Raw genomic sequence first — 23,969 nt, 5'->3', positions numbered from 1 at the left:
ACTACCACTCCCAGCATGGCCCGGGCGGGCCCGCCCTGCCGTCGTGATTGGCTGTGGCCCGGGTGCTCCCGCCCCGCGGGAATGAATGGATGGGCGGCCTCAGCGCCCGCCCGAGCGCTGGGAGGACCGACCCGGCGGGGACCTGCTGGGGGCAGGACCCGGGGAGCAAGATGGCCACGGTCATCCCCGGCCCCCTGAGGTGCTGCGGGCCAGCGGGAGGCGGGAGAGGGCGCGCGGGCGGGTCTGCGCGGGCGTGTGTGTGTGTGTGTGGCGGCCGGGGGTGGGGCCGATGGGGTGTCTGGGGGGCTGTCACCGTGGGCCGTGCTGCGCGGGGGTGCGAATGTGTGTGACTGTGGGTCTCTGGCAAGAACGGTGTCCGATGCGCTGCTCCTGGAGGAGCGGAGGGTGCGGGGAACTCGGAGTCCTCTTCGGGTCCTTTTCGGGGGAAGGGGGTCATGTCCCGCCCCGCGACCCCCTGGGTTGGGGAGAGAGTGAAATGGCCTGGGGGTGCGGGAGCCTTGGTAAACTTGAGTGAAGCCCACACTACCTTTGTCTTGGCATGTGGAGTGTGTGTCACTTGTTTGTTTGTTTGTTTGTTTTTAATGTGTGTGGATGTGTTTAATTTATTTTAGACTACGCTAGGTATCTTTGGATATTTGGGTCTTTGAGTGTGTGCACATGTCCTCTGAAACTGCATCATTTGTGTTCTGTGTTTGATTTGTAGGTATGGACGTATTTATGTGTAAAATTTTGTGTGACTATGGGTGGATTTGTCTGTTTCTATGTTGTCTGTGTGCATCTTTGTGTGAATATGTGGTGTTTTAGATGTTGGTTTCTATATTATGTATCTTTGTGATTGTGTGCGTGTGTGTCCTGTGTGAATCTGTGTGATTTCTTTGTATAGTGTGTCTGGATATTGTGTGTGCGCGTGTGTTTTGTTTGTGTTGTATCTTAGGGTATGTAAGTGCGTGTGTGGGTAGTTTAACATTCTTCTCATAATATTTGTGTATCTCTGTGTGTCTTTGGATGTGTGTGTGTGTGTGTGTGTGTGTGTGTATAGTGCTGTGTGTGTGATCTGTGCTCATGTTGTGTGTCTTTGTGCGGGTGCTTTGTTTATGTTGTGTGTCTTTGGATATGTGATGTGTATTGCATGGATATATGTATGATGTGTCTGTTCCTACACTAGGTGACCACGATGTTTGTGTTTTCTCAGTAGATACTTGTGTGTGCATATATGTGGGATTTGTCCGGTTTTCCTTTGTGAGTTTTGGGATATGTCTCTCTTTGTGCGAGAATCCTGTGTGGTTTGGTTGTGTTGTGTATTTTGATATGTGCATGTATGGATGGGTCCTGGAGCATTTTGGTCTGTTTCTATACTGTGTGTATCTTACTCGGTGGCTCCAGCCCTGCTTGGGCCCTCGGTTGGGGGCTCCCGAGTCCAGGAACGCCAGGAGGGGAGAGGTGAGGTTGGGGGAGTCGGCGCACCCATTCCTGAGGGGCGCGCTGAGGGAGGGGTGCTGGGCGAGCAGGCGCTCCTGCCCTTGCTGACAGCCACTCGCCCGCTCACTCGCCCCCTCGCAGCCTAGGCGAGGACTTCTACCGCGAGGCCATTGAGCACTGTCGCAGCTACAACGCGCGCCTGTGCGCCGAGCGCAGCCTGCGCCTGCCCTTCCTCGACTCGCAGACCGGCGTGGCTCAGAACAACTGCTACATCTGGATGGAAAAGACCCACCGCGGCCCTGGTACCGGCCGGGAGGACGGGGGCGGGGCGGCGGCTTTGCGGCCGTCTTCCGTGTTCTCACGGCCTTTTGCCCTTCTCACTCCAGGTTTGGCCCCCGGACAGATCTACACGTACCCCGCGCGCTGTTGGAGAAAGAAACGGAGACTCAACATCCTGGAGGACCCCAGACTCCGGCCCTGCGAGTACAAGATCGGTGGGTGGAGCTTCATCCTGTGCCTGGGGTGGCCCCGTCGGTGTCCCTAGCGCACGCTGATAAGCGTGTGATGACGCCAGTGTGGATCCGAGCGTTTGCCTTTATTTCCCTCCGAGCGAGTGTCTGCAGGTGTGTGTCTGGGTGTAGCTCAGACCTTCTGCGGTTTTCCCTGAGTGACTAGGCTTTGCACTTGGACTGGATCTTTTCCTACTTGGGCCCAGGTGTATCAGGGGCGCAGAGTGGTATCTGTTACGTGTGTTTAGGCGTATTTTCCCCGGTGAGCTGGGATGTGTCAGCGTCTGGCTGTATTTCTTCCTATGGGCGCCTGCATGTGTCTGGACGTGTCAGTGTCTTTCCATCTGTAGTGGAGTGTATCTAAGTGTCTGTGTCTCTTTCTAGGTGTTTCCAAGAGAACTTGAGGGTTTACTTAGTCTTGTGTGTGTCTGGTCAGAGTGTCCAGCTGTTGCTGAGTGTGTCTTGTGTCTGGGTGTATCAGGGTGTCTGGCTGTCTCTTCCTTTGAGTGTCCAGATGCCTTGGAACGGCTGGGAGAATCTCTTCCCCTAGTGGCTGGTGTATTAGGTGTATTTCTGCCCACGAGTGCTGGTGCAGCCAGAGCGTGGGGCTTCCTTACTTCTTGGATGTGACCAGGACTGTCAGAGTCACTGGCTCTTTCTCTTCCCCTGTCCAGGTGTATCCAAGGGTCTGTGTGGGTCCAGGTGTATTGAAGTGTCCATCTGGCTGTGTCTTTCTGGGTGTGTCTGTCTGCCTCAGAGGGACTGTGTGTCTCCCCTGTGTATGTCCACATGTATCCATTTGAGTGATCCTCTCTAGGAATGTCTGTCTCTCCCCGCTGTGCGTCCAGGTGTAGGGTAGGGTCTGGCTGTCTTCCTCATGGGGATCTAGGGACAGCTGATGGTTTAATGGCTCTTTCTGATTGTCTCCGGGTGTATCCAAGGGCTTGGATGTGTTTCCTCCACGCGTCTCGGTGTATCTCTTCCTTTGTGTGTCTGGCTGTCTCAAGATGATCGGTCTGTATCTCCCATGTGCATCCTGGTGGAGTATCTGTGCCTCTCCATCTGCACCCAGGTGTGAGTGAGGGTCTGGCCGTGTCTCCTTCTGCGTGGGTCTGAGCGGGTCTGAGGGTCTGGCTCGGTCTCTCCCAGGGTCTCAGCATTCTTCCCAGTATGTACGACTGCAGCTTTGGGTCTTGTTGCTGGTCGAGTGTGGGAAAGCCTCTTTCCTGAAGCGAAGGGCATGGTTCCCCGACTTGGGCTGTTTGAAGAATCCTCCAGGGGCAATTTCCCCACTTGACCCCACCATGGCCTTGTCCCCAGATTGTGAGGCACCCCTGAAGAAGGAGGGCGGCCTCCCGGAAGGGCCAGTCCTTGAGGCGCTACTGTGTGCTGAGACAGGGGAGAAGAAGATTGAGTTGAAGGAGGAGGAGACCATTATGGACTGCCAGGTGGGACCGCCCCTCAGGCCCCGGCTGCCTTCTCACCCCCAGCCACCTGCCCCGGCCCACCCTGGCCCTGCTCTGCAATCGCCCCTGGCACCCTAGGGCTTGGGCATCCTAAGTCTCCATCCTTCCACACCGCATCTCTTTTTGGAAGACCTCCTGACTTGTCCTGCTCCCCCCAGTCTCCAGCTGTGTCCACAACCCCCACAAAGCAGGACAGCGTTCCTCATTTTCTTGACCTCAATCTCCCTTCTCCTGGTCCCCAGAAACAGCAACTGCTGGAGTTTCCACATGATCTCGAGGTGGAAGACTTGGAGGATGACATTCCCAGGAGGAAGAACAGGGCTAAAGGAAAGGTATTAACCGCCCCTCCCGTTTTTCTCCATCACCCCGCTCTTCAGTGACAGATCCCGTGTACTGAGCATGCACAGTGGTCAGGCCTTGCCCCAGTTTGACCTCATTTAATCCCCAGAGCTGCCCAAGGTGTGTGTGTGTGTGTGTGTGTGTGTGTGTGTGTGTGTATGTGTGTGTGTAGGCTTGTATACCCATTTTACAGAGGAGCAAACTGAGGCCTGGATATTGTTAAGCCATTTGCAAAACAGAGGTTGTGCAGTGGGTTAGACCACCTTTATGCCCACGCTACAGATGAGGAAACAGAACCTCAGAAATGTCGGGGCTCATGGTTAGGAAGTGGTTCACCTTTCGGGCTCAAATGATGAAAGCTCTTTCAGTTCCCTCCCTTTCTTTGCCCCTGTCCCCAACTCTTCCCTCCAGGCATACGGCATCGGGGGTCTCCGGAAACGCCAGGACACCGCTTCCCTGGAGGACCGAGACAAGCCGTATGTCTGTGATAGTGAGTCCTTCTGAAGAGGGGGAAAGAGAGAGAGTGGGGCCTAGAGACCTCTCCCCTGCCGGCCCCCTCCCTCCCGTTCTAGAGCCCGGTGGGAGGGGATGCTTAGGCCTCTGGCAGAGGGGGGAGGCGTGATCCCCGAGGCCAGGGTGGAGGCCGCTTGGGCTGGGAGGGCTGACAGGCCCTCCCTGCTCGCTCTCCAGTCTGTGGGAAACGGTATAAGAACCGGCCAGGGCTCAGCTACCACTACACCCACACCCACCTGGCTGAGGAGGAGGGGGAGGAGAACGCCGAGCGCCACGCCCTGCCCTTCCACCGGAAAAACAACCATAAACGTGAGCAGGCAGGCGGGCTGTGGGGTAGTGAGGGACCCTGGGAGTGGGGGCTGAGGAGCCTGGGAGGGAGGGGGCACATTAGACATTTCTGGAAAATCTCCAGCTCAGCGGTCCCCTCCCCCCACCGACCATGGGGATGCTGGCTCTGGGGTTGCCATGGCAACCAACCATCTCTCCCTCGCTCCCGGCCGGGCATAATATTTCTGGGTCTGATTTATTGTTTCAATTAGAGCTTGGGGAGGGGGGTGATAGATGACTCCCCTCCCTCCCTGCCTCCCTTTCTCCCTTCTCCGCTAAGCTTTGGCTGAGGGGCAGGGTCTGTGGCCTGCAAGCCCTCGGCGCCCGCTCATGCCAATCCCATGCCAGCCCTGACAGCTGAGGGGTGGGGGAGGGCTCGGGGAAGCCTCTGCCAGTGGAGAGACTGTCTTCCCACCCATCTCCTGGTGGGAGAGGGCAGTCCCTTCATGCCGTCCCCACTCCACCCCAGGCACCTCTGTGTTCAGGATTTTTCTTGTGAATGTCCGTCAGTCTCCATGCCAGATCTTGGCCAGTGGTGTACCCACTTTTTATCTAGTTGGGGCTCAGGCAGCACTGGTTTGTCTGGTAGAACTGTGTGAATGGGGAAGCAGGGGGCTCTTCCGAAAGCTGATATTTGCACTTTTACCTAAGAAAGAGGATGCGTGAGTTGTCCTCAGAGAGTTCGGGGTTCCTGATGAGAACTGTTTGGGCCCCCGACTCTGTCCTGCTCCTGGCCACAGCTTGGGGGCAGCTACTCTCTCTCCTTACCTCCCCCATGCCTGGAAAAAGGGGTCCACCCCTGGGGCTGAGGCTGGGGGCAGGGTGGAGCCTTGCCTATGGTGAGAGCCCCTCTCTCTGTCCCCCCAACCCCAGAGTTTTACAAAGAATTGGCCTGGGTCCCTGAGGCACAGAGGAAACACACAGGTAGGGACGCCTCCCTCTGCCCCGACTTCCACAGCAGCCTTTGACTAGGTGCCCCTGCCTGTCTGCGTCAACCCCTGCCTGCTGCTGTCTTTCAGCCAAGAAGGCGCCTGACGGCACTGTCATCCCCAACGGCTACTGTGACTTCTGCCTGGGTGGCTCCAAGAAGACGGGGTGTCCCGAGGACCTCATCTCCTGTGCTGACTGTGGGCGATCAGGTGATACCCCTACCCGAGCTTGCTGGGGGCCGGGGTGGAGGGCACCCCAGGAATCCAGATCTGGAGGGTGGGAGGCAGAGAAATGTGGCTGGGGGTGGGGGGACAGGACTCAGAGCTGGTGGAGTGGACTCCATGGCTGAGGACTGTGGGAAACTGAGGGGGCCAGAGAGGCTCTGGGAATAACGGGAGGTGTTGGTCATGGCATTGCTAGTAGTGGTCTGTGCTTGTCATGGCACAAGGGGTAATGAAAGCTGGTCACCGAGGCATTGTGGGTAGTGGACTGTGATAGTGAGATGGATGGATGGATGGCCATCCAAGATGGATGGCCACTGTCTGGGTACTGTGGATAACCGACGGCACTGGCCATGGACTTGTGGTTCACAGAATGTGGTTTCCCAGGGTGGGCTTGTAGGTAATAGACTGTGGTTGCCTTAACACAGCGGGTAAAGACTTGGGGTTGTCATGGTATTACCGGGAGTGCGATACGGTTGTCATGGCGACTGGGTATACTGGGTATTGTGGCTTGTAAGTGTTGTGGCACCAGGGGTAGTGGCTGAGGGGGTCTCTGCACCAGGGCAGTGGGACGGCCAGTGGGCGGGCATCGCTAAGCAGTGTCAGAGAGAGTTTGGTTGCTGTGGTGTCCTGGGTAATGGGCTTGGGCTGCAGGGAACCCGGAGCGTGGGGACCCCACTGTGGCAGGCAGTTGCCATGGCACCGTGGCTGGGAGACTGTGGTTGCCACGTTACTGTGGTTCACAGAACCTGTTGGCCATTCTGCTGTGGGTAATGGAATGTGGCTGCCTCAGCACAGTGGTTAACAGAACGTGGCTGCCCGGGTGTTGTGGGTGGTAGAAAGTGGTTGCCACAGCACTGTGGGTAATGGAATGCGGTTGCCATGGTGTTCTGGGGAGCAGAATGTGGTTACCATGGTGGCTGGGTAGGAGCCTGGTGGCCACGGAAGCGGTAGCCTGTGGTCGCCCGGCACCGTGAGCGGGGCGGAGTCGGGGCAGTGCGCCTTCGGAGCCAAGGGGGGGGGGCGAGCCATCTCCTCCCCGGGGCTCAGCGGCCCCCAGGGGCATGATGGCCCCTAACCGCACCCCTGCCCCTCGGCCCCCAGGACACCCCTCATGTTTACAGTTTACGGTGAACATGACCGCGGCCGTGCGCACCTACCGCTGGCAGTGCATCGAGTGCAAGTCGTGCAGCCTGTGCGGCACCTCGGAGAACGACGTGAGTGCGCGCCGCCCCCGGCCGCGCCCCCAGGCGGCCCCCGACCCCGCGCCTCCGCCGCCTTTGCCAGCGGGGCCTAGAGCCTCTCCCCGGAGCCCCGCCCCGGGGAGCACTAGTAACCGGTACTATTGTTATTGGTAGTGTGCATTAACTGAGCCCGGCACTTAGCACTTATGCTCTTCAGCTCTCTGACTCCTCCCAACCACCCTCGGAGGTAGGTGCTCCTGCCCCCGCTTCACAGAGGACCCGAGCTCAGAGAGGGGAACTGACTTGCCCGAGGTCACCCAGCTAGGCAAATAGTAGAGCTGGGACCCGAGCCCACATGCGCGGCTTCCAGAGCCGGTATCAGACCATCTGGGTGTCCTTTTAAGTGTTCCACGGAATCTATAAAACCCAGACTAGGAGCTGCAAATGGGCAGACCACAGGGGTGTTCTGCTGGGCCAAGCTGGGTTCTTCAAAGACCTTCTCGGAGCCCCTTCTCGTGGGAGGGCTCACCTTCCCCAGCCCCTGGGACCTACCCCTGCCCCAGCCCCCCCACCCCGGTTTCTGGTGCCCGTGCCCCCAGGGTGCCAGCTGGGCGGGTCTCACCCCCCAGGACCAGCTGCTGTTTTGTGACGACTGCGATCGGGGTTACCACATGTACTGCCTGAGTCCCCCCATGGCGGAGCCCCCGGAAGGTGAGAGAAGAGGTGGGCACCGCATGGGGTGGGGTGGGGGGTGGGTTGAAAATTGTCCTCCTGCTGGTGAAGACCAAGGACTGTGGGACTGTATCTGCTGGTTGGGAGGGAGGTGGGCCAGCCCTTCTGGGACCTGGGCCTAACTCCCTGTCTCTATCCCCCCCCCGCCCCCAGGGAGCTGGAGTTGTCACCTCTGTCTTCGGCACCTGAAAGAGAAGGCCTCTGCCTACATCACCCTCACCTAGGCCTGGCTCTGGCGCACCTGGACCTCTGGGGTGGTGCTTCCCGAGCTCCTCCATGCTCTCCCCGCCCTCAGTGCTCCACAGTGGGAGGGGGAGAGGGGGAGCCCGAGAGCGGGCTGGGGCACCCCCTTCCCTCTGTGCAAGTGGAATATTTGCCCTGTGGGTTGGTGGGCCCAGCAGGGCCCCTCTCCCTTCCTCTCCTTCCCCATCCCTTGGCAAATGGGCACCAGGGGGTTCTGCTCCCCTCAAAGCCATACCCCGCCTCTGGGCGGGCATGAGGGGTGGTAGATGCCAGCCCGAGGCACGGACACAGCGTTTTTCTAAAGAAAAAGTCAAAAAGTAAAAAAAAAAAAAGAAGAAAAAAAAAAGAAAAAAGAAATTAATATATACAAAGAGTCCTATAAGGCCTGGCTGGGCGGAGGGGGCACTGCTGAGCACATCCACTGGGCACCAGTCTAAGCCAGCTTCCTGCCTAGCAGCCCCCCCACCCAGTTTCTGGAGTTGCAGCTGTCCCACCTCCTCACCCCAAGTGGGCACCATTCCCCCCTTGTGCCCAGGGCAGGTGGGTGTGGTGTCCACCCTCGCCCCCTCTTGGTGCCCACCGTGGATACTGCATGACGTGAACCATGGTTTTGAACTCCGCTCCTGCTCCCTCCCTGAGAGCCCCGCCCTGCCGCTCTGTGCCTGCCTTGGCTGGGGCCTGCCGTGGCTGGTGGGCATCGGCTGGGGGGGCCAGGCGGGCCCCTGCCCAGCGCCTGCTGGAATGAGAAGCACAGACTCTGCAACAGACTAGTTTTTCCTCCTTCCCCTGCTCCAGTTCCCCACCGGCCAGGCCGGGCTGCCCCCTGCCACCCTCGCTGGCCATTTTGGGGGTAGCGAGGGGGCGTGGTTGTTTCTTGTGGTTGTGTGTGTTTGTTGTTCGGGTTTTAAAAAAAAAGGGAAATTGAGACTGCAAGTGGGGGAGGTGGTGGGCTTGGGGGGGGTCTCCCCCAATCCAGGCATGCCCCCCCCTTGTAAACGAGTCTCCTTTATTGCCTGCCTCTGCTGTGAATTAACTTGTTCTGTGTATTAAACTGGGCCTGACCCCTCTGCCCACGACTGCCTTGTTCTCCGGGCTGGATTGGGGGGCAATCGCCATGAAGGGGAGATGAGGGCCTTGTTGAGGGAGAATTGACCGAGGTTAACAGCTGGAGCCAGCCCGACCTTCTTCTCCCTCCATCTCCCCCACCCCTGCACCCCGCCTTTCTCTGGCTTTGTCCCAGCTCCTCCCAGCCTCGCCGGAAAGGAGAGAGGGGGGATGGGGTGGAGGGGGCTCCCGCCCAGCCAGCTGTGGTTGCCCTGGCAACGGGCTGCTGCAGCTGCAGCGAGCAGCAGTGAGGGGGGAGGCGGGAGCTGGGGCCTGGGGGAAGGGATGGAAAGATGAAGAGGCTGCCTTTCTGGGCTAGGGTAGGGGGCAGGGGTGCCAGGAGCACCTCCTCCTAATCGCTTGACCTCACCTGGGGTTCCCCATCCCAGGGATGTTGGGAGGGAGGCAGATTTGGGTGAGGTGGGATGTGGAGAGAACCAGGACACCGACAGATCAGGAGGAAGACACAGAGCCACACATTTATAGAGAATGGGAACAAGAGCAGGAGAGGGAAGAAATAGATCTGGGGAGAGAGGTAGATGAGCGAGCCATAGGAGTGATGGGGGGGGAGAGAAGAGAAGAGAGATGGAGATTCAGTGGGAGAGGAAATAATAGTAAGAAAAAATAGCAGACACATCAGGGAGAGACAGAAGGAGGAAGTCGAGAGTGATCTGGAGAAGCAGGAGAGATTCTATGAGGGGAGGCAGAGAACCCGGGCACATAAATTAGGAGAGAGACAGAAGAATCAGAGAGAAGCACATGTGGGGAGAGAGACAGGATCCAGGGACAGGTAAAGTCCCAGGACAATGACACAGAGATGAGCCTTCAGGGGAGAGGACAAAGAATTTAGGGAACAATAAAATGTGGAGACAGCCAAAGGTATGAAGGGCTTCAGAAGTTGGCTGGGGACAGAGCCAGGGGTGACTGTGNAGTTGCGGGGCATTGGACGTTGGTGTGTGTCACAGGCGCCAGGAGAGGATGTGAGAACAGCCTGTTCCACCGTTCCCATGCTGGTGGGGGTAGGGCGGCACGGGGAGAGGATGGGGCCTCAAGGAGGGTGGAGACTGGGAGAGTGTCTGGAACACTCTAGAATTTTTAGGAGATGTGGAAATAGCTGGTCCACCTCCTCTGGAAAAAGGATATATACCCGTTTTGGAAAAAGATATTTTTTCGGGGGGGGGCAGGGGAGAGGCTGAGTCAGAGAAGCATCAGGTTTTAGCTCAGGGATGGAAAACTCAATGACAGGTAAGGGGGTGAGGCGGGTCAGGAAGACTTAGCCACCTGGCCAGTCCTGCCAGGAGGTTGGGCTGCTTCTCGGATCCGGACTTCCCACAAGAGGCCAGACCTTGGATTTTCACGTGGAATTCTGAGATTCAGAAAATCAGTTGGGCCCTGATCCCCAGGTCAAACTGCGAGTGTTTCATCAGGGCTGCTGCGTAGCCGGGCCAGGAGAGCCCCTGGAGGGAGGGGGTAATGGGACACCCCCGCTTCACTGTGTTCCCCCCTGGCCTGGAAGCAGGGGCTGATTTGCACCCGAAACCACCAACCAGACGACTGACAGTGGGAGGCCTACTCCCACCGATGAGGGCGGGGGCATGCAAATAAGCCAGCGCCGGGAGGGTGTGGCCTGGAGAGGCCGCAGCCAAAGGAGGCAGGGGCCCCTTGGCTCTGAGTCCCGCTGCAAAGGACAAATTTACCAGGCTGGAAATCCGGCTGTCTGTACAACCTCCAGATTTTTAAGTTTGACCACTAAATCTGAAACCGGCCCGCTCCGCTGGCTTTCTGGCCGATAGAAATGACTTCTTCGGTGCAATCTCTTCCTCTTTTCAACTTAAGGACTTTCTCACCTTCTGAGGGCTGGATTCCTGTCATTTGGGTTCCAAAGAAAGGAAATTAGCAAGGCTGGTGCTTAGGGAAGAGTGTGTGTGTGTGTGTGTGTGTGTGTGTGTGAGAGAGAGAGAGAGAGAGAGAGAGAGAGAGAGAGATGGCGTTTGGGACAAGGGGGACAGGAGGAGGGGGCTGACGCTGGACCACACCCTCATCAGTGACTCCAGGCAGCTGCCCAGCTAGTGAACACACAAGCCATTTCTATGAAACATTTATTTCCTTTGAAACTTCCAGAAACATGCCAAAAAATCTCAAGACAGGGATGGGGGGGGGGAGACAATAAAGAATAAAAAATCCAAATGAAACAAATCAACATAATGAAAAAAACCCCCTGCTATTTTCAAGCCTTCAGATAGAACACCAACCTCAAATTAAATAGATTTCTTTTTCAGAGATCCTTAAAAAATAACAGAAAACAAAACCAAAAAAATCATAATTTACACTTGTCAATGTACATGATTAGGTCCCCAAAATGATTTGAATGATCTGAAGAGATGAAGAGAACTTAAAAAAAGAGCGGGGGTGGGGGTGGGCAGCCTCCAGGTTAGGGTCTGAGGAAAGGGTGGTGGGGCGGTCCTGGAGAACCCTTCCAAAAACGGGGTGGGGAAGAGGGGCAGAGATATCACAGTAGTTGGCCAGGGCGGAGGACCAAGCTAGCCCCACACCTGCGGCCCTCCTCTCACTCCGAGGGCTTCTTCGGGACTGCAGCGCTGCTGGGGTCAGAGGTTGATCGCAGGGAGACAAGAGTGTCCTTTTCTGCTGCCCCTGCTGGCCCAGCCTGGCCCCTCCCCATCTCGCCTGGCACCTCTCTGAATGCCTGTGTCCCGTGTGGTCCCCACAGCCCCCTTCCCTGAGGTTTCTGGACCCAAAGAGAAAGCGGTGGGGTCTCTGGACCAGGGCTGGGCCACCTGGTGCTGGCTTCCAGCCCAGAGAGTGCTGCCTGGAGCGGGGCCAACTCCCCCTGCCTGGGGCCTCCCCAAATGGGAAAGCCCACCAGCCTGCTCCCCCGACTATATCCCTCGGGAGTCCTCCCACTGAGTCCCAGCCTGTGGGGGACACACCTTGATCCTCAGCTTGAGGTTGGGGGGAATCCACAGATTGTGGCCATACAGACTTGTTCTGGCGCAACTCTACATGAAAAAATAAATATATATATATATATATCTTTTTTGTTTTTAAAGGAAAAAAAAGAAACTCTGTTTCCTGGGTGAACAGCGTAGTACCGCTCTGGCTTGGCTGACTGGCAAGCTGCCCCTTATTGCCTTTAGAGAACCAGCATCCCGTGGGGGTTCACACAGCAAAGCACCCCCCCGGGGAGCACAGTGAGGGTGTCCGGATGTCGGCTTGTTCGCGAAGGGAAAACAAAACCAGAGAGGAGATGAAGACTGTTTTCTCATCAGCCCTGACCTGAGGGCTTCGTGGAGCCCCTCTTGGTGCCCGGAAGAGGCCCCGGCCGTGTGGTCAGAGCTGGTGGGGCTGGGGAGGAGAGATCGGGCTTTGCGGTCTGGGCAGAAGCTGGAAGGTGGCCTCTGGCGGTTGAGGGGCTGACCGAAAAAAGACTGTAGAAATGGTCCCAAGTGTGCAAATAGAGTTTCCCCTCAGAGAAGCTGACTCTGGATGCTGGGGCTTCCTCTCTCCAGCCTGCGGTCCCAAGAAAAGAATCGAAACTCTAAGAAAGTGCTCCGGGCGGCTTTTTGGAACAATACGGTTGGAAGGGGGTTATGTCCGTGCTTTCTGGAGTGAGCACACCAGTACTGAGAGCCCTGCCCAGTGTCCACACAGGCCCTCCTCTCTCTGGGGCCTGGGGGAGGCTTGGGCCAGTCTCACACTGATTTCTCATGCAGGGGGCTTGGCCCCACAAGCCCAAACTCTGTTGTACGCAGTGAAGAAACCTGGTTTGTGGACTCCTGGAGCTGTGGGGTTTGGAGACACACTCTGGCCCTCCCTTCTCCCCTTCCTACAGCTTCCGATGGCTTGGTCCTAGGAAGAGGCTAGGGCCCCCGGGGGCCAGGGTGGGCATGGTCCAGTGTCACGGACCAGAGCTGGGCAGTTCAGAGGAGGGGCCTGAGACCGGATCACCTTGTGGGACCGGAGGACCGCGAGCAGACAGCGGCCCAGCTCTGGTGAGGCCTACTGCCGTCCAGGGTCTCCATGTCCATGAGGAGGGTAGTGGGGCCCTGGCTGGGTCATCTCGGTCACACTCGCAACCGGGGAGCGAGCTGAGGGAGATGGGAGAGCGGGAGCCCACAGGTGGCCCGGCCAGGGGGCCTCGTCAGAGCTCCTTCTTCTCCCTGCAGAAGATCTCGGCGAACTTGCGCAGCTGCTCGCTGGCGGCCTGTGACTCCTCCTGCAAGCGCTGGTTGTTCTGTCGCAGGCTGGCCACCTCCGACTGCAGCACTGCCTTGTCCTGCTTCTCCTGTGGGGCGGAGCTGGCGTCAGCTGGTGGGAACAGCGGCGGCCTCCAGAGCGCCGGGCAGCCAGGGTTCAAATCCCAGCTGGGCTTGCTTGCTGGCTGCTAAGCGACCCTGGGCAAATCGCCTCATCTCTCTGGACCCGTCCCCCTCAACTCTTAGAACAGAGACCTCATGGCAATGATTATCACCTCAGTTTACCCTCACAGCCACCCACGGACTTGGGGGACTGCTGTTAGGCTCAGGTTCCCAGAAGAGGAAACCCAGCCTCGCACAGCAGGTGGGGAGCTGGGATGCGGACAAGGGCTGCCTGTACGGGCTCCGCTGGCCCTTCTGAGATGCCCTTCCAGTCTCTGTGACATCCCAAGGCAGCCGACTTGTCCAACGTCACACAGTATTACATGGTGGCATTGGAACCGGGGCCCCTAGGATTCCTGGGCTTGAGACTCGCACAATATATTCTGCCACCTTTTTGTCTTTTCCCCCAAAGTGTATAAAGCAACAAGCAGACGTTCTCTGCCCTTACTTCTCTCCCCCTGCTTCTACATCCTGGAGATAAGTATAACGAACAATTCGGAATGCTGCCTTCCAGATAACCCTCTGACCACGGACGTTACGCATTGTTTTTTCTTAAGTATGACGATGTTCTAGGCAATAGTTCTGTAGCTCGCTTAGTTCCTACTTGAGTGACTCGACTTCTTTTGTATGTCAGTAAATACACAGATTCCTGCTAGTGTTTTAACTGGCTGCAGAATATTCCACTGCTCGGGTGTCCTGTCCTTTATATAACCACGCTCCTGTGGAGGGACAGCTGCACTGGAGCCAAGTTTTTATTGCCAACGGAGCAGCAGTGAACAACCCTGCTCACGGATCTCTGTCCCCATGCTCGAAATTCTGCTGGACAAATGCCCACAAGCAGAACTGCGGGATCGACAAGATGCAGAATCCCATTTGTTTTTAAATAAATATTGTCCAACTGCCCTCTGAAAACGTGGGGCCAATTTGTTCTTCCTCTAGGAATTTAGTTTTCTCCATGTGCTTACCAAACTTCGGTGGTGTCACTTTCTACTCTTTGCTCATGACTGCATTCCTTCAAAGCTGGGTGGCGCCCCTAGGATGGGTGGGGTGGGGTGGGGACAGGTGCTTCAGCCTCGCGGCCCCCCGCCGCCCGAGCGTCGGGGAAACGAACAGGGCGGCGCACACCGCGAGGGCTGGCTGCCCGGCGGCCTTACCTTCTGGAGGTCTGTGTGTAGCTGCTTCAGCATCACCTCCAGCTGGTACACCTTGCCTGTCAGGTCCAGGGGAGGCTCCTCGCTGGAAACACAGGGGGCAGGGTGAGACTCAAGGCCCCCAGGCCCCGGGGAGGGTTCCAGACCCACGGGGCCCAGGACCCTCTTGTCCCTGAAGTTCTGGGGATCCCTATCCTTGCTGGGGTCCTGAGGGATGCCTGGAGGAGGGGCTCCGGGGGAAGCCTGAAGCCAGCCCTCCTCCCTGCTGCGCTCCACCCAGAGGGAGTATGTCTGTGGGTGTACGTGGGGGCTGTGGATCTGTGGATGTGGACGGGGCTTGCGGGTGCCTGTGGAAGGCTGGGTGTGTGCCTGCCCTGAAGAGTGCCCTCCCCCCAGGCACAGACCATGCCTGGACTTCAGGGAGAAACTCCTCCCAGGTGTGAGCACCTCACGTGGCACAATACAAAGAGACCGCCTGCGGACATCCACCGAGCACCCCGCAGACCTGGGCCCTGCGTCTGCAATGGGCAATGAACGGGAAGGCCTGCCCTTGGGGACTATAATAAAGGACACCGACAAAGATGATGGCAGCGTTGCCCTTCCAGAGAGCCTACCCTGTGCTGGGCACAGTCTCAGTTTAACACAGCTCCTGGCCCAACGTGGTCTGGGAGGGCACCGTGTCCTTATCCCCTAGAGAGGGCAACCCAGCCTATGGCTCCTCCTCTGTGCAGCCCAGCAGAGGAAGGAAATAATAAAGATTAAAGCAGAAATAAATGATATAGAAACTAAAACAAAACAAAGCAAAACAAAACAAAACAAAAGAAACAAAAGACAATAGAACAGATCAATGAGATCAGGAACTCATTCTTTTTTTTTAAAAAAGATTTTATTTATCTATTTTATTTAAGAAAGAGAGAAAGAGGAGTGTGAAGAAGAGTCAAAAAAAAAGAAGAGTCAGAAAAACCCAGAAGAGTCAAAATTTCCGTCGAAAATCCCTCCATTTGCCCATAAAGTGCAGCGCCCCGCTGATGTACACGTCAGCCTGCACGGCGAGGTGCGCCGGTGAGAGTGACGCGAACTCCTGAAATCCACGGACGTGCGAACATGCCCTTTCCACTCTGTCTCCCTCTTTTTAATTGTATTTCCGGCCAAGCGAGTGCAGTCAGATATGCTGCACTAGATGTGAGAAGACAGATGTGAGCGGTCTGTCTCCCCGTCCTCCTCCGTCCCTGCCGGGTCCATGGACAGCCCAGCTCCTGGGTCCATGGACAGTCCAGCTCGGGCTGCCAGGGGAGAGGTGACCGTCTGCATAATTCAGGCATGTATAGAGGGGACCCAGGAGCAGATGGAGGGGAAATGAAACGCAGGAAGGGACCAGGGTGGGGGGTACCATGGGGGGCACTCCTTAGCGCTTCACAACTTAGAAGTGAACTGACTGTACGGCTTATAGTGCTGTCTCCATCCATGGGGATGGGGCTAACCTGGACTCGGCCACCACTGGGTCCCCGTGCGTGGATTACTCCACAGTCTGTTGGGGAGAAGAGTAGATGTCTCCCCCAACTAGTGTGGAGGGGGTGGTGGGGGATGCCGAGCAGCAGCTGCCTCTCACCCCCCACCCCCGTGGCCCCTCTTTCACTGGCCGTGGATCTGGGTTGTAGGGACTCAGGCTGCCGGCCTCCAGGTGTTCCCAGGGAAACCTCACCTCATGGTTGGGGTGGTCCTGGGAGTGGGGGGCCCCCTCTCCAGGCTCAGGTGGCTGTGGACAGGACTGTGTGCAGGTGGGACCTCCGGGCTCAGAGCTGGGTCGTTGAGGGAGAAAAGCGAGACGGCTCTTTGCACTGCCCAGGAGAGAGAGGGGAGAGGGGTCAGCCGGGCTCCCCGTCCCTCCACCCCCCTGTACCTCTGCCCCACTGACTAACCACCTTTCCCGCACACCTCCCAGCCAAACCACCCCGACATTCCCAATCACTTTTGCTCGATAACACAGGCATTTAGGATGGGTTCCTGCCCCAAACCCAAACCAGGTGACACACAAAAATCCCATCCTGATTCTGAGCAAGATTCTGGACCCAATGAACGGTTTAAACAAAATTCAAGGGATAGAAACAAGTGAAATGACATTGTGAGAGTAACCACCCAAATTCGGCATAAATGACCTGGTTTCATCAACAAGGAATGATATGCAAAACATGGCCACAAGTGGATGAGGTTGAAGCTGGGTGAGGAGTTCATGGGGATTCATTTGCACTATGGTTTTGAGAATGTCTGTGAAATTTCAAAAGTGAAAAGAGAAGCAAGACAGAGAATACTATCCTACTGAAGAGAGAAAAGACATCCCATGGTGGTTAAGGCTCCGATTCCTAGGTCCCACCCTAGACTCACCCTGGGGACGGGGCCTGAGCACTTGCATTTTTAAACGGGGACCAGGAGATGATCTGTCAGGGTAAGAACTGGTGGCAGCCGGACCCTCTCAGAGCCACTAGGTCAGTGAGCCCCGGGGACAGCTGGACAGTGGAATATGTGGGCACAGAAAACCGGGGGGGGGGGAGTCCCTGCGTGCCCGTTGGGCACAGGTGCCACCAGGAGCTCAGGGGCACAAGCTGGCCACCCAGCTAAGGCAGGCCCCCGATTCAAGTTTTGACATTTTTAAAGAAGTTTTTATTTTGTTTTTGAAGATTTTTTATTTATTTGAGAGAGACTGAGAGAGCGAGAAAGAGCACGAGTGGAGGGAGAGGCAGAGGCAGAGGGAGAAGAAGGCTCCTCGCTGAGCAGGGAGCCCAACACAGGGCTCGATCCCAGGACTCTTGGATCATGACCTGAGCCAAAGGCGGACACTTAACCCAATGAGTCACCCAGGTGTCCCAGATGTTGATGTGTCTTGTTACCAGCAATGGTGACCTTGCTCCCTTGGTTAAAGGGCTGTCCACTGGCTCTCTCCATTGTGAAGTGACTACTGTTCCCTTCCAATAGCCACTGAGTTAGGAGTGAGATGCTGAGTCTGGCCCGCTCCCAACAGCGAAAGGAAACGAAGCCCCACCTCCTGGAGGGACGAGTATGAAAGCACTTGGGGACTACGCAATCGTTCATTAAATATTTTGGGGTAGATACTTTGAGGCTATGTAAACACTTTGCTTCTGCTGAAAGTCTCCCCACTAATTTTAGAAATCATCAATCACTACTGTGTTATTTTAATGATGACTTTCCATTTTCCTCATTCCTTCTAGATGAACGGGGATCCTCTTATAAGGAAGAGCTGTCACAGAGCCACCGTCTGTCTATTCAGTTACTACTTACATGAGCACGGACTCAGGGACATTTATTCTCTTCTTTGGGTTAGAATCCAATACCGCTCTTATTTATTTTGTTGTTCAACTGCTCCAACTTCGGCCACTGGCAGCTCTTCAGGATGACTCCCGTGTGCCCCTGACTGCTCCATTCCCCCCACCCCCCTTTGCTAAAGCATTTCCTTACTTTCTAGCACCCCAAGATGTGATCTCCTTTACTTTTTTTTCTGGAATATTTTGAAGCAAACCCCATATTATTTTTGTGGTTCACCCACAGAAGCTTCCCTATGCCATAGCTATCACGCCGTGAATATACCTACCGAAATTAACAATAATTCCTTTAGTCTTTTCCATCCGTCTGAATCACACAGGATAACGCACATACAACATCCCGGAAACAAACCAACCAAGCTCACAGCTCTGCTGCCGGCCCGCGCCCTGCTCCACAGGGAAGTAACTGCCACTGTGGCACTGGTGTGTTTCCTTCCAGGCCTTTCTGCTACACAGTCCCACATCACCCATTACCTAACCTTCTGTGGTGTTGCGGGGGTTCATTTATTAATTTCATAGAGAAGGAGGAGAAACCCCCCTGGGGGACTCTGATGTGCCACCAACCTGCTCCCCCAGCTTTCTCACAGGTGGTGCTGGCTCCTTAGGCAAGGTGGGGGGGTGGAGCAGTGTAAATGGGGTGGCTGCGGGGAGGTGGGGCTCTGGCTGCCCCAGTCTCTCCCAGAAGCCCACAGCGGGGGCTCAGTGTCTGGACAGCTCTGCCTTCTGAAGACAATACCACAGGTGCTGGTGGCATCTGGTCTTCAGGGAGCAGCTTGGAACCTCCCCGCTGCTTCCCACAGACCAGTGGTCTTGGCCCCGGGATGCCTGGACACCCATGGGAAGAGAGAGGTGGGGAGAGAGGAGGTGGCCCCGCTGCCTGGCACCCCTCCCGGGACATGCCCCCACACTCCCCATGCATCCCCTCAGATGAAGAGCCAGCTGCTTGGGGAACCCAGGGAGTGAGACCCCCTGGGGACCCTGTGGAGACTTGGAGAGTCCAATTGATAAAGGCCCTCAGATTCTCTCCCTGGATCCTGAATCTGGGGTTAAAATCCCAAACGGCCTCAGGGACGCACAGGTGCTACAAATGCTGACGCGCGTTCGTTTGTAAGCGCGGGAAGTCTACGTAAACCCATCAGTGCTTACAGACACCTTGCAGTAGGAATGTCACCTTGACTTTACAGATGAGCAAACTGAGGCAGCAGAAGCCAACCCCTTGTCACCCAGCTCATCAGTGGAGAAGCTGGGGTTCAAACCCAGGCTGGAGGCTCTGCTTTCCTTTTTAACCACGCCTGACCTTTCCTCCCTCAGGAGACAAGGATGCCTTCACTTGTCACATCCTGCGCTGGCCCCACTCCTTCCCCTCCCTCCCAAAGTCCTGGACCCAAGTAATGTTCAGCCTGACACTGCCCGTGACTTGTAGGGGGACGTGAAGTCCTTGGGGCCGGCAGCATCGAGTTTGTGGCATCAACGAATAAACGGATAAAAAAAATGAACTTTTTGTCCCCCAAGTCACCACCGCCTTCCCTCAGTGGCCATTCAGATCATGGGTAAGAGGTGAGGTCTGCCCAAGTCCACGCCAGGATGGACACACCACGGGGTGATGGTCAACTGGGCCACATTTAGAGGAAAGGCTTCCCTGTGCCAAGACTCCCGAGATTTGTGGGGAGAAAGGGCTTGTGCACTGTCCATCTGGCAGTGCCAGGGCCTGCATCCAGCTTACACCGCACCTGCCACACACGAGGGGCCCCCTTCCCCTGCTCACCCACGGGGTCCTCCACCTCCGTCTCTGCAGCTCGGAGAGGTGAAGAACTGTAGCTCAGTGAGTTACAACCCGAATTCATCTCAATGAGGAGAGCGCCTGAGCGTATGTACAAAAGTGTAAGAGCATCTGAGTTTCTTTTTCTATAAGTGGTCTGTTTCCTATGCCCATCTTTCTGGAGGATCTTTAGGCCTGGTTTCGAATCCTGACCCCGTGTGCCCGTGGCCAGGTGGGGGATGCTGGCAGCTGAGCCTCAGTTTCCTCATCTGTAAACAGGAATCCTAACACATCCCTGAGACCAGAGGTTAGAAGTGATGTCTGTAAGGTGATAAAGTGCTGGCTCTGTGGAGATGCCCTGTAATGTCATGGTGGCCGTGTCACCTCCTCCCAGAAGTGCCGTGGAGCAACCCTCTCCTCCGCTGTGTGTCAGAGCTCTGAGGGTCCAGTTTACCTGCAGTACTGGGCCCCTGCTAGCAGCCATTCCCCTGCCGGTGGTTCCTGAGCATAAGGCGGGGGTAGACCAGAGGCCCAGCCTGGTGTTCTCCGACCGCTTTCCCTCCCACCCTGCCCACCCCCGGAGGCCTGACTGTCTTCATCCTGTGATGGGAGAGGCTGCAAGGTAGGATGGAAGAGACCAAAGGAGCAGACAAGGAGGGAAGCTTTCTCCAGGCCATGTGCCAGATGTGGACTGACCCAAACATGGAAACAGGAAGGCCACGTACCCTATGGGTCTGGTTTAAGGGATCCTGCTCTGAGCCAGACCCATTCAGGGCATCCAGCAGTGACCAAGATGGTCCTGGGTCCTGCCCTCCCAGTCCAGCAGGGAAGACAGACCCACCACCGGATAGCAGTGGCCCTGAGTGGTCAGTGCTGGGCGAGCCCAGAGCAGGTGCCAAATCCAGACTACGGGATATCAGGGAGGGCTTCCTGAAGAAAGGACAGCAAAGCTATCATCTAAAAGATGAAAAAAAGAGCCAGAAGAATATGTTCATGTCTGTCAGGGGTCACCATAGGTATCATTTTACAGATGAGGAACTGATGCTTAGAAAGACAAAGCTGCTTGCCCAAGGTCACGTGGGAAGGAAATGGCAGAGTGCTAGCTGTCCCTCATTATCTGTTTTCCCTTTTTCCCTAAGAACAAATCCCAAATGTTCGCTGGGCACATGGCCTCATTCTGCAGGCAGCCTGTCCTGGAGCTATTAGGTACGGCTGTGTGTGACACTCCGGCCCATGGTAAGGAAGTGGAGGAGGAGTGTCAGGGGATGTGTCCTCTCTCCTGCTGCTCGGAGCTGGACACAGTGGCCTGCACTCTAGAAGCCATCTTGGACCGTGAGGGTGAGGCCCCCGGAAATGGCAGAGGGCACAAGGAGCCTGCACCCTAGTGCATTTTTTTTTAAAGATTTTATTTATTTATTTGCAGAGAGAGAGAGAGACAGCGGAGAGGGAATACAAGCAGGGGGAGTGGAAGAGGGAGAAGCAGGCTCCCCACTGAGCAGGGAACCTGATGCGGGGCTTGATCCCAGGACCCTGGGATCATGACCTGAGCCAAAGGCAGACGCCTAACAACTGAGCCACCCAGGCGCCCCGCCCTAATGCAATTTATGGAACTTCGGCTCCAGTCCCAGGCTACCCACTCCAGGAATTTTCACCTGCATAAGACCTTGCATGCTTAAGTCATTGTTACTTTGGGTTTTCTGCCGCTTGCAGCCAGAGCAAATCTAAATACAACTTGGAGGACTATAAGTTCGCCCTGTGACATGATACAAGGGACCGCCTGTTGAGGGCTCGTTCTGTGCCTGATGTGTTTCACACATGGTGTTTCATGCAATCCTCACTGCGGCCCCAGGCACGTTCCTGTTCTGTAGATCAGACAGGCAAATACACTTGCCCAGGACTGCACAGTGAGCCAGAGCCAGGGCAGGATGTGAACCTGCCTCCCCCTAATTCTGGATCCTGCGTGTGCCCTACTTCAAAGCCCTAAGGCCTTCTGCTGGTCCTTCTAGAGCAGAGCGGGGGGAGGGATGGGGCCAGGTGGGGTGGAAGGTGCCTACCTTCGTAGGCCTTGGCTGCGTTCACTAGACTGGACCATTCAAGGCCAGCAGCTGTGTCCGGCAGGGGCATCATCCCGGGGTCAAGGCGCCGCAGTGGCCGGTCCCGCCCATCGGTCAGCGAGAGCTCCGAGGCAGAGATGGTGGCTGGGTAGGAAGAGCGGGGGGTGGGGGTGAGGAGGATGACAACGTGAAGGAAACAAAGACGCTCATCCATTCTGTTTTACTTTCTGTGTAGCTCTATCTATTACGCTATATAATTGTTATAACAGCACATACGATCAAATAAATATGTTACCATCATTGGAAGATGCCAAATGCCAGCAGGTAAGAGGGTGGGAGTGTCAGGTGTTTATGTGGGTGGGGATGGGGTGAGAGGGACAGAACAGTGGGAGGTGAAGTCCGAGGTGACGGGGCTGGACCGAGTGGGGCCTCGTAGGTCAGGAGGACTCTGTCTTTTACTCTGAGTGGGATGGAGCCACAGGTGGGCTCTGAGCAGGGGGGGATGCGACCTGATGCAGGCGCTCACAGGCTCCCCCTGGCTGTGTGCGGAGGCAGGACCGTGTGGGGGTGGGGAGCAAGGAGGCAGTGAGGAGGCTGCTGGGGAGAGTGGACAGCACTGGGTGAGGTGGGGGGGGTGGTGTTTTTGTGGCAGGTCCTGGAATGATTTTGTACGTGAAACCAAACGGACTCCCAGAAGAGGGGAGGTGAGTGTGGGCCAGAGAGAAGTGTGTAGGGTGACCTCAGAATTCTGAAGCCAGCCCTGAGATGGGGAGGCCGGGGGTGGGCCACAAGTTTGTTTCTGGAGGTGTGGAGAGGGGGAGGCAGTGCTAGGCCACAAATATAAATCGGGGTCGTCAGTGTGTGGCCAGTGTCCGGTGGCGGCAGCGTCACCGTGGGGAGACCTGCTGGGTCCCTGTCCAGAAGGCAGGGCAGAGAGAGGCCCCTGGTGTCTCCGGGTTCGGAGTGACAGCAGCAGCAGCTGCATTTGCTGCAGCCATCGGCTGAGCCTCACGTGCCGGGCGGAGGCCCCGGGCCTCATCTTGCTGACCCCTCACAGCTGCCAAAGGGGAGGGGACAGAGGACGGCCATGGAGCACAGAGAGGTCAGGAGGTGACTCAGGCAGGAAAGGCAGGGCCCAACCATGCTGGGCGCGCTCTGGGGATCACCATCTCACAGCCTCACCTCCAATAGCTGGGAGGGAGGCGCTGTGATGACCCCCCGTGTTGTGGAGGGGGAAACCGAGGCTCAGAGTGAGATGCTTGGCTCGAGTTCACACTCGCTGGCAGTGGCACTTGACTTTGAACTGCATGGTCTGACGCTGACCCTGCTCGACACCCAACCCCACCAGGCTTTGGGGTTTAGAAGGTCCCTGTTAATACTCTGTCCTAACCCTGCTCTCCAGTCCCGAGGTACAAACCTGACTCACAGGGGGATTAAAATGCTTGCTCCAGACGGAAGAATACCAACATAATAATAAAGAGCTAGTGCTCTTCAGTGCTTACTGCACCTGTCAGGGACAGTACGCAGCATCTTCCACGTACTAACGTGTCTGAGTCTCGGTTTAATGCGGTGAGGGGTAGGCCGGCCTAGAGCTGAGACGGGGATGAGGACGGACAGGGAGCAGGCTTTGGGGAGGTCCACCTCAACGATATCCAGTCCTCAGCCCAAACTCCTGGGGTAGACACATCTCCGAAGTCAAGATCTGTCTGCCGCAGAGGGAGCTGCACAGGTGCTGCCGATTACACACCAGCCTCCGGAAAGGCTGGGCAGCACCCGTAGTCAGGGCCAGCGATCTGCAATTGAAGTCACGATTGCTCACACCACGTGGGGTAGAAAAGGGCAATAAACAAACAGCCCCGTGGCTGTCTGGGTTGGGTTTTGCTGCTCAATGAGCCTGGCCTGAACTTCTGCATCACCTCTCAGTTTTGGACCTTTGGGGTTGTGCATAAGGGATTAGAGGGGGGCTGGAGGCAGGGCCCGCCCTGCCGGTGCACGGGTTTTGATGGGGGCCATGTGCATTGTGACCCCTTTGTGGGGGATGCTGCGTAAGTAGTCGCTGGATGAGTAAAAGGATGGATGAGTCACCCCCTTACACCTCCTCCCTCCAAGAGTTGGCAGACTTGGGGCGAATCAGGTAAGTAAATAAACATTCACGAAACCATCTGCTTGCTGCTGGAACAGGGAGCTGGGGGAGCAGCTAACGGAAAGCCCGATCCTCAGGGCCTTCCTATCTGCAGCCGTGGGGGCTAAAACCCCCCTCTGGCATCAGATGACTCCAATCTTTGG

General features: G+C 56.5%; 2 protein-coding genes across 3 annotated transcripts in view; one reads left to right on the top strand and one right to left on the bottom strand.

Moving 5' to 3' along the window:
* Nucleotides 1-1,585: 1,585 nt before the first annotated feature.
* Nucleotides 1,586-9,118, top strand: DPF1 (double PHD fingers 1). Of its 2 annotated transcripts, none has more exons than XM_040633911.1 (11): nucleotides 1,586-1,742; nucleotides 1,827-1,934; nucleotides 3,270-3,397; nucleotides 3,658-3,747; nucleotides 4,166-4,244; nucleotides 4,445-4,576; nucleotides 5,468-5,518; nucleotides 5,614-5,733; nucleotides 6,850-6,962; nucleotides 7,559-7,640; nucleotides 7,815-9,118. In XM_040633911.1, exons 1-11 carry the CDS (start codon nucleotides 1,718-1,720, stop codon nucleotides 7,883-7,885), a joined length of 999 nt encoding a protein of 332 aa, XP_040489845.1. In that variant the 5' UTR covers nucleotides 1,586-1,717; the 3' UTR covers nucleotides 7,886-9,118. The 2 variants fall into 2 exon arrangements, with proteins under 2 accessions (XP_040489845.1, XP_040489844.1); XM_040633910.1 differs by having other exon boundaries at nucleotides 7,529-7,640.
* A 1,979-nt stretch (nucleotides 9,119-11,097) lies between these two features.
* The window catches only part of SIPA1L3 (signal induced proliferation associated 1 like 3), a 96,169-nt gene continuing 83,297 nt past the window's right edge, over nucleotides 11,098-23,969 (bottom strand). The window contains exons 17-20 of the mRNA XM_040633909.1: nucleotides 21,684-21,827; nucleotides 16,238-16,373; nucleotides 14,539-14,620; nucleotides 11,098-13,311 (exon numbers count right to left, since the gene is read on the bottom strand). Coding sequence (XP_040489843.1) covers nucleotides 13,168-13,311; nucleotides 14,539-14,620; nucleotides 16,238-16,373; nucleotides 21,684-21,827 — 506 coding nt within the window. The 3' untranslated portion in view covers nucleotides 11,098-13,167. The remainder of the gene's footprint in view (nucleotides 13,312-14,538; nucleotides 14,621-16,237; nucleotides 16,374-21,683; nucleotides 21,828-23,969) is intronic.

The sequence above is a fragment of the Ursus maritimus genome, unplaced genomic scaffold, assembly GCF_017311325.1.
Source record: "Ursus maritimus isolate PB19 unplaced genomic scaffold, ASM1731132v1 scaffold_19, whole genome shotgun sequence".
Lineage (NCBI taxonomy): Eukaryota > Metazoa > Chordata > Mammalia > Carnivora > Ursidae > Ursus > Ursus maritimus.
Note: the sequence above shows the minus strand (reverse complement) of the source record. Positions and strands in the feature narration are given on the sequence as shown.